This window comes from Rhinatrema bivittatum, chromosome 13, assembly GCF_901001135.1.
Source record: "Rhinatrema bivittatum chromosome 13, aRhiBiv1.1, whole genome shotgun sequence".
Taxonomy (NCBI): domain Eukaryota; kingdom Metazoa; phylum Chordata; class Amphibia; order Gymnophiona; family Rhinatrematidae; genus Rhinatrema; species Rhinatrema bivittatum.
In genome coordinates this window covers 29375658-29393334 of record NC_042627.1, presented here as the reverse complement: position 1 = coordinate 29393334, position 17677 = coordinate 29375658, and the positions used below count along the sequence as shown (strand labels likewise).

The 17677-nt window shown below is 41.4% G+C and overlaps 1 protein-coding gene across 4 annotated transcripts in view; it reads right to left on the bottom strand.

Annotated features, from left to right (window-relative positions):
* The window catches only part of VPS13C (vacuolar protein sorting 13 homolog C), a 483673-nt gene that overhangs the window by 64346 nt on the left and 401650 nt on the right, over positions 1-17677 (bottom strand). For all 4 annotated transcript variants that reach the window (XM_029575527.1, XM_029575524.1, XM_029575525.1 and 1 more), the window contains 3 exons: positions 16894-17007; positions 9463-9538; positions 7827-7990 (listed from right to left, as the gene is read on the bottom strand). In XM_029575527.1, coding sequence (XP_029431387.1) covers positions 7827-7990; positions 9463-9538; positions 16894-17007 — 354 coding nt within the window. The remainder of the gene's footprint in view (positions 1-7826; positions 7991-9462; positions 9539-16893; positions 17008-17677) is intronic.

Here is a 17677-nt window from a genome sequence, read left to right as displayed (position 1 = left end):
CGGGAGGCAGACACTGTAGGGGCCCTTTTGCTGGCAGCATTTTTTGCCTCCTCAAAATTCTGCCACCTGAAGCAGCCACCTCACCCTGCCTCATTATAGAGCCGCCCCTGATTGGATGATACACATATATAAAAAACCTGTCCCCCAATAAAGAGAGAAGCTGTTTGATGCTAATTTTCTTTCTGATTTTCCCCTGCAGCAGGTGGTGAGAATCTGTTCAGTGAGGTCAGAAACCCATTCAAGAAATATCTTGTTCACCATGTGCTGATCCAGAGATTACTTGGGGAGGTCTAGGATCGAAATCTATGCCTATACTTTTAGGAACTGATGTGATATTGTCTTTCCTGAACTGACTAAGGGGCATGGGATGAGATGCTCTTGTGTATCAGCTCCCCAGCTCAAGTTGGAAGATGTTTGCTGAGGAATTTGGAAGGATAATCTCATCACATGAGCAAGAGTCACGGAGACAGGAAGTCTCTAAACTGCTCCATGACATAAATGCATTTGTTAGGGAGCAAGGTGGCAACATAGCTGAGGTCATGTTTGCCTGCTGCACCACACTGTTTTTCTTACACTTTTTCTTCAGTCCAAATGCCTTCTAAACAGAAAGGAAAGGTGAGGGTATTCCCTACAAAACCCTCTCTTTCCATAGGTCAGCAAGCCATTATGCTAACCTCATTAGCAGATCAGCAGAGAGATTAAGAGCCCAATGTGTAACGCGATGAGGGAGAACCATGTTCGCCTGCAGAGACTGCTTTCTCTGAGCCCCACATATTGTTTTCCTCTGGCACAGAGAGGCGCTGTTTACAACAGTCCTACAGTGCATGATGATGAAGTGATGTGTGTTGCCACAGTGGAGGAGTTTGCTGCTGGATTGGTAATCACCTGCCCTCTCAGAGGACGGCGGCAGGGAGGCAGTGATTGCTCTTTCTTCCCCCTTTGTAGCTGGTTTGGGGAGAGTTGAGGCAACAGAGCAGATGGCCCTGCTGAGTTTGCTCCAAGAAGATTGGAATATCACACCAGTGGTGAGTCCTTCATGATTCCATCCCACCCAGAGGCAGTGACATCGAATCAATTTGGGACTTGGTGAAACATGTTTGAGCATATTAATCTGTAAGGAGAACTCTAGTAGTTTCTGTAGATGCCAGATGCAATCTTGTCTTCAGGGTGGGGAGGGCATGTGTGATTTGATGTAATATTTAGTAGGCTTCATTTGTGTCCCTCTTTTCTGAACAAGAGGGCCAAAAATCTAGGTAAAACCTGTATCCCCTCCTCATGGGTAGACCGAGTAGCATGAAGACTGGAATATTGGATATTTTGCTCTGGTTTCAGACACAAATGTGATCCTGGATTTGACTGGGTTGCCACATGAGGTTTTAATGTCTGCCAGCACAAAGATGAAGCCTAGAACTCTGTTCATCTTTAAAAGAAGAAATTGCCTCCTTGATGAACCATTCTGATATTTCCTTGTGGTGGTGAGTGAATCATAGCTGACAATGGATAGTGTATGACGTGTGAAGCAGTGGTCTTTGATGAGAACGATGTTTCTCTGATGATATTCAGAGATATGAAGATCATATCTATAAGCCTATCCTACACATCCTCCTTGAGTTCCAGAATCGTGCAAGTCTGCGGGCTCTGAATGCGGTCTGACAACATTATAGAACCAGATTCTTTTCACACTCCTCACCAGTATTCATTAGCTGAAAAAAAAATTCCTCTGGTTTCTTTGAAGGGATAAACTCATGGAATTTCTGCACCTTTCCAGAATGGTATGCATGCACACCACCATAACGAACAGATATGACACTGTGGGGTTCACATTCAAAGCTTTTGTCCAGCTCATTCAGCAGTTAGCTGGAAGAACCCTGTTTCAATTTTCTCCTCTGCTTATTAACTAAATAAATAGCCCATACAAAATTTAGCCAGATAAAGAGGCTGCCTTGGGGGCATTCCCAGGGCACAGTTAAACTCTGTCTGGTTAACTTTGATATTCAGGACCAGTAGCCAGAGTTACTGGTTTATTTCTATTCAGCCAAACAGCAGCCTAAAGTTTACTGGATACAGTTATCTGGTTAACTCTGGACTAGATTTCGAGTGTGCCTTATTCGGGCTGAATATCTAGACAAAAGTAACCGGGAAATGTTGTCTGGTTAACATTTTCACACACAGCGGGCCAAATATTGGTCTCCATGTAGGAACTAAAGAATCTTTGGAAAGAACCTCTAGCTACAAAGGTCTGTGATTTACATCCAGGGCACTAACAGTAAGGCTTGGACTTTTTGACTCCTTTTAGGGCCAGGTTCAATAACCATAGATTGAATCCTGGATCTGCTTGGATACAATATTTAATGTCTGTCTTCTTTCCAACAAGAATGGGAATTGGAGTTTCCCCACATTCTCTTCCGTATGTCTTGTAGAGGTTGGTGGAAAGGTATAACCAATTTCTCTTTAAAGGCATCAAGGAATCTGAAGAGATCAATAAGTAGAGGTCTGGACACTATCTACTTTAAATTTAGGAGAATAGCCAAGGACAAAATCTAGGAAGCAAAAGATTCTCTGAAGTGAACATATTCCTCATCTGAGGAGAAGACCCCAAGAGGAAGTGTTGAGAATATTATTTTTCAGAATCTGATTCTCTAAACTTGTACTGAGGACCTCAGGAATCTTGGATTCAGATTCCAAAAACACAGCTGGACCTGGAGTCTGAGAGGCCACCGACCTTGAAGTTAAAGCTAAAGCTGAAACAAAACTGCTCAACACTGAATCATTCCACAGGCTTTTTGCTCTGGTGAATATGGCATCAAAGTCAAATCTTAGTATTGAGATACTGATTTGGTACCAGTTTGCTCAGTAATGGGGCACAAGTCTAAAAGAGCTCTTCAGTTGGCACCACATATGGTGTTGAGATACTCAGTATCATCATCTACATCTTCTTGAGATGCAATTAAGAGCCTTGAAGATCCTCATACAAATCCTTCTCAAACACCGCTAAAGTCAACACAGAAGAAGTCTCAGTTGGAGAGGAGATGTCATCTTGAGTAACCTGAAGGGAAGTTTTAATGGCTACTGACTGGACCCCTGAACACTGACACAGCTGACTATCTGGTTGAGAGGATGAGCTCACCTTCTAATGAAGCTACAACCTCCTTGCTCCGAGTCCTAAACTAAAAAGAATGATTCCAAGGCTTTAATGCATCTTAACTATGTGCTGAGCCTCCTGGGATCTGAACTTGACCTGGGGGAAACCCTCTCTCAGGTGCTGAGCATAAAGAGCAGGAAAGGTCCCTGCTCTTGTGTTCCAATTTGAGTACCAAGGACAGCTGAGGCTTCCTTGGCATCAAAACAATGCCAGTGGTTGGTGCAAGTCTCGACTCCTTCAAAGTGATGAGGTTTTGATGGGGTTGTACTGTGCTTGGATACTGCAGAGAAAATATCATGCAGTCAATATCTGGAAGTTGATGGTTTGGCCCCAGGTAATATATTTGAGGAGATGCCACAGTCATAGTTGTCGTGTTGTAGCCCTATACATCTGATGCAAAACATGAGATGTTTTTGTATTTTCCTAATATATTTTTATTTTACATTTTATCTTGAGTTAATATATGTTTTGTTATACCTCACACCCTGAACCATGGAAGAGCGGGTAACAAAAATTGTAAATAATAAATGCAATGTCTGTGATGAACATCTTTAAGATGCATTTAGCGTAACACCTGAAACCACTGGACGTCTTGGAAATTTTGAGGAAAACTGATAAAATAAAATCAAAACTAGATTTATGATGTAAGGAAAGGCCACCCCAGATCACTATATAAGACTGCACAGAGGGAAACACTTAGGGCCAAATGACTGCATATAAAAAAAAAACCAACCCAAAAAAACCTGCTGAAATTTACTAGAGTGCTTTCAATGATCCAGGTAATATTCTTGAGAACCTCTATTCTCAGGAATATTACCTAGATCATTAAGAAGCAGAAACTAACACAAGACACCCAACAACAAAGAGGAGATGACGACACAGGAATCTCAGCACAAAGCACACGTAAGAAATATATTCAGCTGTACCTATGGGCAAAAAAGGCTAGTGTGGGAGGTGGCCTGTGAGGCATTGCTATGCATAAAATCCCATAAATGCTCAGAAAAGTCTTTCCAGGTTATTCCAGAATTTTCTGGGAGATCCTGTTTTATGCCACTGGATAACATTACATGTATGACCGAATTATCCTGGATTTCAGAAAAATACAGTGTCACTATATTACTAGAAATCTATTGTAAATTTTAGTAAACAACTGTGCTAGCCTGATAGTAGTAGATACTAATACTCTCCTTTTAACCACAAAGAAAATAGCCTGGATAGAAAAAGAAAAACCTCTAACATATTGTCTCTTCCCATACTGCTCAACTAGTGCTGATTCAGTCTTGGATTTTCTGATAAAGCTACCAATTATGGTGCCCACTAATAACTGTAATGCTGATAAAAGTGCAGTAGATGCCAGTCCAGTAGGAAATGGATTCAGCACCAAAGGCCATCAAATTGTAATGACTAAGTTATTGCCCACCTAGGTATTTTGCCTTTTGTTTAAAAATATGACATCTTGGGCTTTTTTTCTGAAAGATTTTTTTTTCTTTTCCATTAATTAAATGACAATTTTTGGGATGTCATGGTGACCACCTAATCTTGTATGTTGTGTAATTAGGTCTGGAGTTTATTTTTTATTTTTTCAAGGTTGCAGCCTAGGTTTGCGAACTTATACTGGATGTATAACCTTCAAGAGTTTCTTTTGTTCTTGCATTCTGTCAAAGTTAACACAACCTCAAGGGAAATAACAGAAAACAGAGATTGTGTCCCTCTCCCATCTACAGTGATAGAATACGTTATTTCCATATACATCTCATCAATGATACATCACACTCAAATATTTGACAAAATGTCCTTAAATTATAATAATTCTTTGTTCAGTTTAACACACTGCTAGTTTCAGTATGTTTTGTTTACTTACTGTTAAGTGGGCAAAGAATTAACAGATAGCTGCAATTATTTTGATTTTTCCTTTGCCTACTCAAGTAATACAGCTGTTACAACATCATTCAGTTGTTATTGAAAACAGAGAACAGGCTAACATAAGTGAAACCTGTTTTTCTCATCTGAAAGTTAATAAAACATCAGGGACAAAATAAAGCAAAGGGATCCCATAAAAGCCATCATGACATGCAATCATGCTTTAATAGTTAGGTTGCCATATGAACGGCAAAAAAAAAAAAAAAGACACTGTTCATTAGCTGAGTATGTGGCAAACCAGCCCTAATAATATGCTAGTACTCCAGGTTTCTCTGGGATACTCTTATAATTGTGTGTCCAAAAGTTCTTACAGTAACATCAAAACCTACAGTATAGCTATTTGGGTATAGATCCATTAATTCATTGAGTAGTTTTTTCATAGTAAACAACATATGGGTAACACCACCAGGCAGGTAAGCTAGTCATAACAGTACACAGTTAAATGCTGGTTATTCTTATATGAATTTATAACATCTTCTCACAAACATTTAGTGATAATATACACACCTCACTCATTATTAGGTACTAGCTTCATACAGAAAGAGTGATGAGTTTTTACTGCATTCAAACTGCCCTTTATTTAGAACACACAGTTAGCTTTATTTTCATGTTATATCACTAACAATGTCTTCAGTGAACTATAACATAACTCAATCCACACCTTAAACAAAATCCCAAATGCCAGACTAAATTTACAATGCCAATGCTGAGATTGAGTCTTCAGTGAACCCTCCGGTCTCATTACCATTAGTGGCTCTGGATTACTCTTTCACTTAGGCAGTATAGGTTGTATTAGGGGGAGGCACCATTCTGTACAGTCCCTCCCTTTGAAGGTGCTGGGATGGTTTGTCCCGAGGTTATTTAAGCAGCTCTGAGGCCGTGTAGTTTATTTTGGAGGTGTGTGGAGCTTTTCCTGAGTTGGTTTTTTAGGCCTTTTTCATAAGGCTCCGGCAAACCCTGCTTGGAGTCTGTGAAACAGGTCAGGGATCTGTTTTGTCCATCCACTCCATGGTTGGTAGAGACCGTATCCTGGATTGTTTGGTGATTTCTTTTTAAGAGACTTTGATTTCTAAGAAGCCTGATGAGACCCCTGGACACTGCCTGGAGGAAGAGCAAGGGGAACCCTCTCTCTAGGAGTCCCAGGCTAGGGAAGATCTGCCCCTTTGTCACCTCAGTGAGGTCAGAGGGCTGGAAATGACCTGTTGCCAGGACCTTCTGGTGGTTTGCCTCAGGATTTGGTTGAGAAGATTCGGGAGAAAGTTTTAGCTGTTTCACTTCCTACCCATCTAAGGAACATCTGGAACTGCTTGTTCCTAAAGAGGATCCCTCCCCATCAGGGATTCAATACCGTGAGAACAAAGAAAAACCAAGTAGCAGTGAATAAGAGGCAACTGAGACCATTGAGGACACCCATTCTGCAGTCTTCACCCCTGGGGGGAGAGAGGTGTTAACTCTCTGTGCAGAGCCAGCAGTTACACATTTTACCAGTTTCTGGAAGGAGTTAACCTTCCCAACCCAAGGGTACCCTGCCCACCTGGGAATTCCTGGCTCTGGTAACAGTTAAAGACTGTAAGCAAAGACAAATTCTGTGGTGCTGAGGACTGAGTTTTTTGTGCCACACTTCATCAGATTACACATCAGCCTCCAGTGTATTCTTTGTGGCACTCACAGCACCCACAGGGAAGGTACAGTACCCCTTTCCCAGGGAAAAGAAAGCTATATAAAGTCACCCTAAGCACTCCTTGAAAAAACCACCTTGCTTCCCACCAATAAAGGATTCAGGCCCTGAGGTTAAGAGTGTACCAGAAGCCAGGAATGGTTCCAGCCCCATTGGAGTAAAAATATGTATATGGCCCCATTGGTGTTAGGACGGCACCCAGAGATGGGGTTATACCAGTATGGAGGTTTTTACAAATAGGCAGAGCATTTTTTTTTTTTAAAGTAAAAAAGAGAGGTAAAATGATTAGCAAAATTCATCACCATTTAAAAGCCAAACGTATTAAAACTCTCAAGTGAATCAGCTTTAAACCCACTATCACATTTGTCAGTATGTGGTACTCCTGCTGATAGTGTCAGCAGAGGTCTGCAAGCAATGTTATCTAAACAGCTATTTTCCCCCTACTGAATAATAGGCTTGAAGTACATTGATGGGACAATGTGGGAAGGTTTGCATCTCATTAACAGGGTCATTCTTTAAACTGCAATGTAACGTTATTGTGCGCATTACGGCCTCATCGCAAGCGCTACCGTCCACATCCTGGTGGTACAATTTAAATCAGGGGAAGGGGAGGAGGGGGGGCGGTGTTAGGGTCCGTCAGTGCTGCGGGTGACAATGTTTTCCATATCATTGCCTGCAGTACCGCGGGAAATAACACCTTTTCCCATGGCGCTATGGGGGCGAAAGTGTGTGACCTGGCCGCAACTGCGGTGGGTGAAAACGCATCACGGCGATGCGGCCGGCTGCATACTTTAACCCCCGCCCCATTTTTTTTCCTGCGGGCCATCATTCTGCTATATTTATATATTTATAGCAGAACGATGAATCCTGGGGTAAGTGTGCTCTTCTGGACAAAATGGAAGATTTAATTTTCTGGTGATGTTACTCAGGTATTTTCCCAGAAACACTAGATTCAACAATAAAACTTGGAAATATTTAAAAACAGTTGAATGAAATGTTAGGATCTAAGGACTATTATTTAGCAGTTTTCTTTGTTCAGTCTTTCTGGAAATACAGTAGGTTTAACATGCTTGCACATCCACTTACCCGTAAGAGGCCCTTTCCTCCTTTTGCCAGACTGTCGCTAAAGTCCTTAGGCTGACGGCTCATCTCTTCTCTGCGTTTCTGTTGGTATTCTTTGTCCATTGTTATAGCAGCCAAACCTTTCCCTACAGAACCCGTGATGCGAGATACCACTCCTGCTGCTCCACCTATAGGAGACCACAAAACGAGTGATACCATTCCTTGACAAACTTATTAACAGCCAAGTCATAATCAGCATTATAAATACAGCTAAACACCCTGAATTCAATTTTTTTCTAAAGTAACTAGCAAAATTAAAATGTGGATAACCAACAGTTTCGCACTAAGAATTCTCATGACAACCGTCTATGAATAAGAACAGCTGCTGTGAGAAATGGGAACAGACTGGAGGGCACCAATACAGGAGATTACAAAATAAAGATGAAGGATAAGAATTCAAAAGGCACCTGATATGTTGTAAGATAAAAATAAATATGTAGTGTAGTTAAAGGAAAAACTATCAATGAAACAGGGTCACTAATATATAATAAGTGACCAAGTGAGTGATTTGACTATTACATTAAACTTAGATGATAATCACATACATGTTTATATGCAAACCAGTGCCATGACTTCTACAAAGACAATTACATCAGACTGAAACAGTTAATATTACAGTATAAGCTATGTCAAAGTGTAGATTTAAGCTTTTGATAACAACTGCATATTCAAACTTATGCCTCGGTTTGTTTGCAAAGTCTTCAACAATTGTCAGTGTAGCAACATTAAACAGGAATGCGAAACATGAAACTGTATACAGCGCTGCATTTACTGAACTGCCATATAATTCTAGAAATATGCTTTTGCATCAAGGATCTAAGAAAGCATGGGGGTAACCTGCATAGAGCAGCAGCTACAACCTTAAACAGCAGCAGTACAGCTGCATCAGGGCTCCAAGAAAGCATGGGGAGGGCCAACAGACTTTTTTTTTTTTAAAATAAACGTTTTATTAATAGAAAGAATTGGCTTGTACATTGTCACAGAAAACAGCTGGGCAAACAGAAATCCATAATGATATTACCAACAGTAATGAAACATGCAAACATACATATATCTCTTAATTATAAAGTTTCAGGTATCATTTACATAATCGATCATACTTTAATTTTTCACCTTTCAGACACTATCAGCAATTCTACATCTATTTCGCTACATTGGTGATGCCAGTGTTCCAAATTCGGAATGCACTTCCAGGAAGTCACTATAGTAAATTTCACTGCTAGAAGTCGAGCAAGACATAGATGAACCCTCACTGTGACAGACTTTAACCACACTTGAAACAGGTATGAAAGGATGTTTGAAAGATCAGGTGGAAAACCCATTGGGGGGACGACTGGTATTAGGTTCCATTTGGGAATTTTGTATGCACATCTACCAAAAGTAGATGAATCTCAACTGGGCAGGCCATTGTGGTCTTTATCTACTGTCATTTACTATGTTAAAACACTTTCTTCAATAAAGTGCTAATTTTGGAGAGACTACTCAAAGCAGATGATGCTATGAAAATGGATATAGCAAGGAATAAGTTACATTGCTACAATCTGACACTGCACAATTAAATTCATATATTATTCTGAAATTCGTTGAATATGATACATACCTACTGTATGTCCTAGAAGACTTCTTACTCCAATCACAAAGCCTTCAGCAAATTCTTCAGGCCCTTGAACAGCTCCCTGAAGTACAAGATTTTATTAAAAACAAAATTGAAAGCAAAGTAAAACTGTATATAATTTTCTAATTTTGGGCAGCTACACTATTCTGCACATTTTCTGACATCCTCTTCCACTATTCTACTCCCAATCTGACTTCTGCACTACAATTTCCTTTTTTTTGAGCAGTTTTATAAGACAGTATGTTCGGTTTCTCATACTTTAAGATGTCAACCTTCTTTGAAGTTGAGTAGATACCTGGGAAGCCTTCAGTGGTAAGAAGGCAAAGCAGGACAATTCTAATTCTAAAATAAAAAAAAAGTTATGGAAAATTTTGCAAAAACTTCTAATATCCACACTTTCTTTTAAATGCAAATTTCAAGAAAGTTTTGCAGTTTCCCATGGCTCTGCTTATAGCAATGCGGAACTAGTACCAGCTAATCACTCTCTTCCCCAGAGAAATCTGCAGACAGGATACAGTAATTCATTCTATAGACCAAACTCAATAATGCTGTGAATATTTTCCATTTGCATACATGTGATATGAGAGTTATGCAAAGCTATAATCCTCCAGCCAAAGTTCATATACGAATTATATTACATGCCTGAATAGGTCAGGAGAAATAGCCCCATTATATGCCCTGAATCTTTTACTTCCAAGCTGCTAAATTGACCTTGCAAGGTACATTTTATGCTACCTTGGATTGTATTTTGTATCCATTACAGGTGGTGATACATAGATTGTACATATTTAACACAGATGTGTTGGTAAACAACGTAACAAGACAAAACAATAATTAGAAGCAACTAGCATACCAGATATGAATGTAAATCACAATGAACATGTAGCAAATAGATATTGTCCACCAAGATGTAATCAGGTCAAAGGGAAATATTTATTCACATGCATAGAAACTTCAGCTTCAAAATCAAGATTTACATCAGACGTTTCCTACCTCATCCTCTTCTTCTTTTATAGAACCCCGACCACTATTACATGCCCAAGGCTATTATTGCTTGAGATTGGGTCCCCCTTCTCCAGCAATATTCTTCATCCACCATAAGATCTCAACACGCTCAAGCTTCTTGCTGGTATTCAACTTGTCTTCAAGAACTCTGTCTTCGGCTGAACTCTGCCTCAACTATGGACTATTGTTTGTGCCAACTTCTATGTACGATAGGGGTGTGCATTCGTTTTTGCCGTATTGGCGATCCGCAACGTATATTACACTATTCATCGTATTCGCGGGGAAGCGAAACGTATCGCGATTCCCCAGGAATACATGAATCTTCGCCGAATTATACGGCCACCTAAATAAAAATTTAAACAAACCCCCCACCCTCCTGAACCCCCCCCAAGCCTTACCAAAACTCCCTGGTGGTCCAGCGGGGGGTCCAGGAGCCATCCCCTGCACTCACATCCTCGGTGCCGGTTTCATCATGGCGCCGATAACCTTTGTCACAGGGGCACAGGTACCATTGGTCAGCCCCTGTCACATGGCCATCGGTGCCATCTTGTGCTCCTACCATGTGACAGGGGCTGACCAATGGCACCGGTAGCCCCTGTGACAAAGGCTATCGGGGCCATGATGAAACCGGCACCGAGGGTGTGAGAGTGCAGGGGATGGCTCCCGGACTCCCCGCTGGACCACCAGGGAGTTTTGGTAAGTCTTGGGGGGGTCAGGAGGGTGGGGGGGTTGTAGTTAATTTTAATTTTAGCTGGGACACGAATAGAAATCGCCGTATTAACGCATCGGGGCGCCATATGGCCGAATGCAACGTATCTGCTCCTCGACGAATCACGAATGCAACGTATGGCGTCCCTCTGCACATCCCTAATGTATGATCCGTTTGGTATGTGCATTCATTTATACCAGTTTGCATGCCTATTACAACAAACATTTCTTTTCCTCCTGACCCCCTACTCCTGATTTATCCCTTGTTTCCTTCCCTTCCCATTGGCGCCCCCTTGGTAGCACCAATCCTCTCATTTAAGCTTTTAAAAAATCAGTCTTCCATGATCTTGCTATCACTGAATCACAGCATCTCTACCCTTATTGTAACCTTCATGAGATGATTCACATGCTTCAACAGAACTCTTCTATTGTGATCAAGCCTGCTGATAAGGGTGGCAGTGCTGCAATCTTAGACAAATCTTTTTACATACAGAAAACTATACATCAACTCTCTGATTCCTGTTTCTACCTTCCCTTAACTGAGGCACTTTCCACAGCTCTGCTTGATTATTTCAAATCCTTGGTCCATGAAGTAGTTATTCTACATTATATCATCTCATGTGAAGCTGCCTTCTTAGTGGAAAATAACCCTAACACTCCAGGTGCTTTTTGGGGGTTTTTTTGTATTGTTTTTTTTTTTTACACACTATCCAAAATCCACACGTCTATGTTTCACCCCCTGGGTTGCTCAACTGTAGTGAGTGGTGACTCTCTTTCAGAACTGCTTTTCACTTTTATGGGTATGGTAATCCAAAAGAGCTGTATGTGATGGGGGAGGGGGGGGGGGGTAAAGGGCTGTTGTGCACGAAGCAAGAGAAGGACCTTGAGGTGATAGTGTCTAGCGATCTAAAGACGGCAAAGCAATGTGACAAGTTGATAGCTAAAGCCAGAAGAATGCTGGGCTGCATAGAGAGGAATAGCCAGTAAGAAAAAGGGAGGTGATAATCCTCTTGTTCAGGTCCTTGGTGAGGCCTCACCTGGAGCATTGTGTTCAGTTCTAGAGACCATAGCTCAAAAGGGAAAGAGATAGGATGAGGCGGTAAAGAGAAGGGTGGCAAAAATGGTGGAGGGTCTCCATCAAATGACTTATGAGGAGAGGCTGAAAGACCTAAATATGTATACCCTGGAGGAGAGGAAGTGCAGAGGAGATAGGATACAGACCTTCAGATACCTGAAAGGTTTTAAGGATGCACAATTGACTAACCACCTCCGCTGAAAAGAAATCAGTAGAACTAGGGATCATGACATGAAACTCCAGAGAGGATGATTCAGAACCAACATCAGAAAACATTTCTTCACGGAGAGGGTGGTGGATACCTGGAATGCCCCTCTGGAGAAGGTGAAGACAAAAATGGGGAAAGATTTCAAAGGGGTATGGGATAAACTTTGTGGAATCATAAGGCTAGAAGATGGAAATGAGGAAAAGAGTGCATGGGGGTAACTTGCTGATGTGGTAGTTACTACACTTAACCAATAAGCATTCATATACTGTTGATGCAACTCCATTATTGCTCTCTGCTTTAACAGCAGGGGGAAGAGAGGAAGAGAGGAATTAGTTTCAGACAGCAACCAACAAGACATTCAATTTTAAGGTCTGAGAAAACAAATAAGCATATGGGGGGGGGGGGGGGGGTGTAAACTTGCTGATGGCACTGTTACTACCCTTAACCAATAAGCCTTATACTTGGGATACAATTCCAACATTGCTCTCTGCTTCAACGGCAAGAAGTAACAGGGAATTGGACTCAGACAGCAACCAACAACGGCCCTGACTTTGATGGTTTGTGAAACTAAGTATGGGGGTAACTTGTATGGCACGGCAGATGCCACCCTCTGATGCTAGTATTATGGGGGAGAGACCTGTATGACACGGCTGATGCTACCATAAACTTGTGGAGCAGACTGGATGGTTCATTTGGTCTTTTTCTTTAGTCATTTCTATATTTCTATGCTTAGCTATTTAACAGGCCGATACAGTAAAGCGCGGCCGCGATTACCCCGCTTCTAACCCACTTTGTACCTGCTATTTGGCCGCGTAAGTCCAACCTGCGATTCACTATCCCTTTTAACCCATCCTTACCGCTTCTTTAAATCAACGGGTAACCCTTTCCACCCGCGGCATGTATATGAGATGTAAACGCTCCGATTAGCTATTCCCTCCCATACAGTAACGTGTGCCCCGACTATCGCCTTTTTAACCTGCAGTTTAGCCGCGTCTTTAACCTGCTAAATTACCGCCTACCCTTACCCCTGCGTTAGAGGGTAGGCGGTAAAGTTTGCCCGTGAAATTTCACGGGCAAACTTTCCCCCAGCCCCCGCTCACCTGCCCTGCCCGCGTCCATGGGTGCCGGTCTCCCATACGGGCCCGCACTGACAGGGACATTGACTCACAAATGTCCCTTCACTTTCTCTTTTAGCATTCCTTCTCCCGCTTCAGCAGCCCGGGGCGGAACGGGTGCTCTCCGCGAGGCGGCTTCCAGCAGCCCCCGCCGTTGAAGATTCATGAATGCACGCCTGTACTTCCAATTTGGGCGCTCAAGGCACCAAATGGGACGTACAGGCGGTGCGAGCTCATCATGCCAAAACAATTGCACCGGCAGGCAACTGGAAGATTGCCAGAGCGGCGGAGCCCGGGCCGGGAGGTGCACGGGAGGGGGTGGGGTGGCGGCTCCCCTACCTTTCCTGCATACGGGGCAGCTCCAGCTCACCTGCCTGCCTCCCCAGTGCCATCTTGCAGCTTGACACGTCACCCCTGACCCTTGAGCGCCCAAATTGAACGTACAGGCGGTGCATGAATGCACGCCATGGTCACGCCTGTATGTTCAATTTGGGCACTCAAGGGTCAGGGTGATGTCACAAGCTGCAAGATGGCACTGGGGAGGCAGTGAGCGGCGGAACGGAGAGAGGCAGGCAGGCGAGCCGGAGCTGCCCCGCATGTAAGAAAGGTAGGGGAGCCGCCGCCCCGCCCCCTCCCGCGCAGGCTCCGCCGCTCTGGCAATCTTCCAGTTGCCTGCCGGTGCAATTTTTTTGGCATGATGAGCTCGCACCGCCTGTACGTCCCATTTGGTGCCTTGAGCGCCCAAATTGGAAGTACAGGCGTGCGTTCATGCATCTTTGCCGGCGGGGGCTGCCTGAAGCCGCCTCGCAGAGAGCACCCGATCCGCCCCGGGCTACTGAAGTGGGAGAAGGAATGCTGGGGCTTGCCTGACGCGTGTCAAGCTGGCAATCCTCAATGCCCGAGCGTAGGAGAACCATCCACTTCCTGGTACCTGTCATTTGAAATGACATTTGAAATGACATGTACCAGTGCACCCGGGATACTGTATAGGTGCTGTATAGCGCCTCTACAGTAAAATGGATTGCGCTTCATGGACGCTTCTTGGACGCGGCTTGCATTTGCATGCCATTTAAATACCGTATCGAGCGGTATGTGATCCGAACTGTGCGCCCGGCAAATGCGGGTTCTCCCGGCACTGCCACACTCTTTCTACCGCATCCTTACTGTATCGGCCTGTAAGTCTGTTAATGTGTCTATTATTGACCGCTGGTATGCCCTTATGCTTTCTAGGCTTTAGCTTCTGTCTTTTCTTTATCTATTTGTATGGTGCCTTACAGGCTTCTTTTTTTTTTTTTTTTACTATTCAAGCTTTTTTTTTTTTTTTTTCAGTTTGTCAGACTCTTCATACTCTTTACCTAAGCTTCCTAGTCTTTAACTGAATAAGTTCTTTATTTACAGAATTCTCTTCATTGGCCATTCCTGAACTCGTGACTATTTGGTACTATTTTTCTTTTTAAATCATATCCTGTACTTAGCCTAATTGCTGCCTGCTTAGTTATTTAAGTCTATAAATATCTTTATGCCTGTTTGACAGTAAGATTTTTTTTGCTTTGAAATTTCTCCCACCAATAGTACTTGCATAAATAGCCCTTACTATCCAGATAATGTAAGTTTCCTTTATAAACTTACAAATGTCATGTTTCCATCTAAATTTTCTGAGCTTTATAGTGACATTCTAAAGTCAAGGTTTTGTTTAATTTCATTTTTATTGTTCAAGCTTATAGGATGACATATGTCCTATTCCTTTTTACTAGATATACTGTTTTATCAGCTGAACATTTTGGACAGTTTTGTCTTTTGAAATGTGTTACTCATAAATGTTACTTGTAAGTATTTAAAATGTTTATTTTGGGCCCTTTGCCTTTGTACTGTCTACCTCTGACTATGGAGATGACATGTACTTTATTTACTTTATTGTAGAGCTGCCCCCTTGATAGAACATTTCTGTGAAACATGGCTTGTGTTGAGGCCGTGAATTTTTTCCCCTCTGCTACCATCTGGCAACTTCCACTGATGTAAGCTTAGATTTTGAAGTGAAGTTTCTGTGCAGACTTATCAATAAAAATTTCTTTTAACCTGATTATATCTTGGACGACAATATCTGATATTTGGTAAACTTAAGGCATCCAAACAGTAGTCTAGGTACACTGAAGTTCTTTAATGACCAATTGACTTAAAGGGGAAGCAACATGCTTACATGTCCAGACATGTAAAAGTGACTGTTGAATGAAATGTTTTAGATCCAAATGCAAAGTGAATTAGATCACCTTGCAGTCTAAGTGCTGCAATAGAGAGCATCTATTCTGTAGTAGAAGGATTGTAGTTAGTGATGAAGACATGTCCATTTACCATGCTGACATCACTGCTCTGTTGCTCCCTGACTCACAGTAGGGAGCCCTCTTCAAAGAAAGATAGCTCTTTTTCATGTATGTCTAAAACATTGTCTAGTCTAATTGGCACTTTCACCTTGCCAGACAATACCTCATCATGAATTTTTAACATGTTGGCACCCCATTAAGTTTCACTGTAGTTAATATATTGTTATAGTCATCTTTCCCGGTATTCAATTCTCTTCCAGTTTTCAGAGTTAAGATACAAGTCTCAAAACAGTTTTCATAATGCATTCTACCATTACCTTGGCAATCCCTGTTTATATATTCAACAGAAGATTGCACTGTTTTACTCATTGTTAGGCTAGTAGGTAGAGTTATGAAAATGTAGATCCACATCAGCTCCACCATTCACGGGAGGATAAATCAATATTTAGCATATTTTCCAAGGCAATACATAATTATACATGATCCAGTTAAAAATACAAAACATTCTCCTCTAATTCTGAATGTAAAATATAGAAAAGGGTACCACTAAAGGGCATCACTCACTTATGTGTTTAATAGTATTTTACTATAATTTTTTTTAAAGTTTCACAGTTGGGGCGATATTCAAAGATTTACATGACTAAAACTGGATTTTTGCTGGGTAAATCTACCCAGTTAAAAATATGGGTCCCCCTGCAACCAGTTAAATTTATAGTTAAAATCACTAGACAGATAAAAAAAAAAAAAAAGCACTGGCTTGCAAGCATTCATGAGACAGGCTTTCAGATTTATCCAGTTAGTGCGATATTCAGTGATAACTGACTAAATTTTAACAGCCAGTCATACAAGTAGCTGAATGTTTGTTCAACATTAACCCAGTAAATTTCCCTAGTTATCTCACCTGTTCTGTGGATTTTTGAAAATCAACACCTTTTGCTGTTACATAAGCCTTATTAAGCTAAGATACTATAAGCATAGAAAAGATACCTGGAAAGGTTCATAGAAGAAAGCTTCCACACCCTCAGAAAGACCTCTGATTAATCCAAATGGGTTTCCCAGGACATCAAGACCCAACAAAAGCACATACATCTGTTTTAAAAACTGAAAGAAATGGTTATAACAGTAAGCATGCAGTAATTTTCTTCTCAATGAACAGTATTAGAGAGTGGAAGATAGAACAAAATTCAAGGTATCTGCCTTGCTCTAATGCAGAATGCTCCAAATTTTTAAATTAAACTCACACAAAATTTTCAAGTGGAAACACTAATGGTAACTGCATCAGAGAGGCAAATAGATCAGACCTTTTCTATATTTCACCTTATATAAAGATAACCCAATTCAGAGATGAATGACAATGTGATAGAGATCAATCTTTAACAGGTGAGCAAGATGTTTTTAAATATTTCTATATTTTTTTAATAGTATTTATATTTGAATGGCTTTCTGTATCCTGCTGGTATTCTTTTTTTTATGTACAGTGATTTTCAGTATATCATGAGAAATTATTTTAATAATGATCTTAATTAATCTTGCTTATAAAAACAAGTCTTGCTCCATCTCTGCCCAAACTAATTGTGTAATATTTTTCAAAGGAATACAATTCTAAAGCAACACAGCCTCTTTGTAACAATATGGTATGTTAACTCTTAGGTCATGTTTTTGACGGAGTGCTGCTATAATTGCACATCAGTGATATCTTATTATTGCAATCCTGACTATATCTTATCTCATCTAATGGCCCACTACCTACCGCATCTAGAGCAGTAGTAAC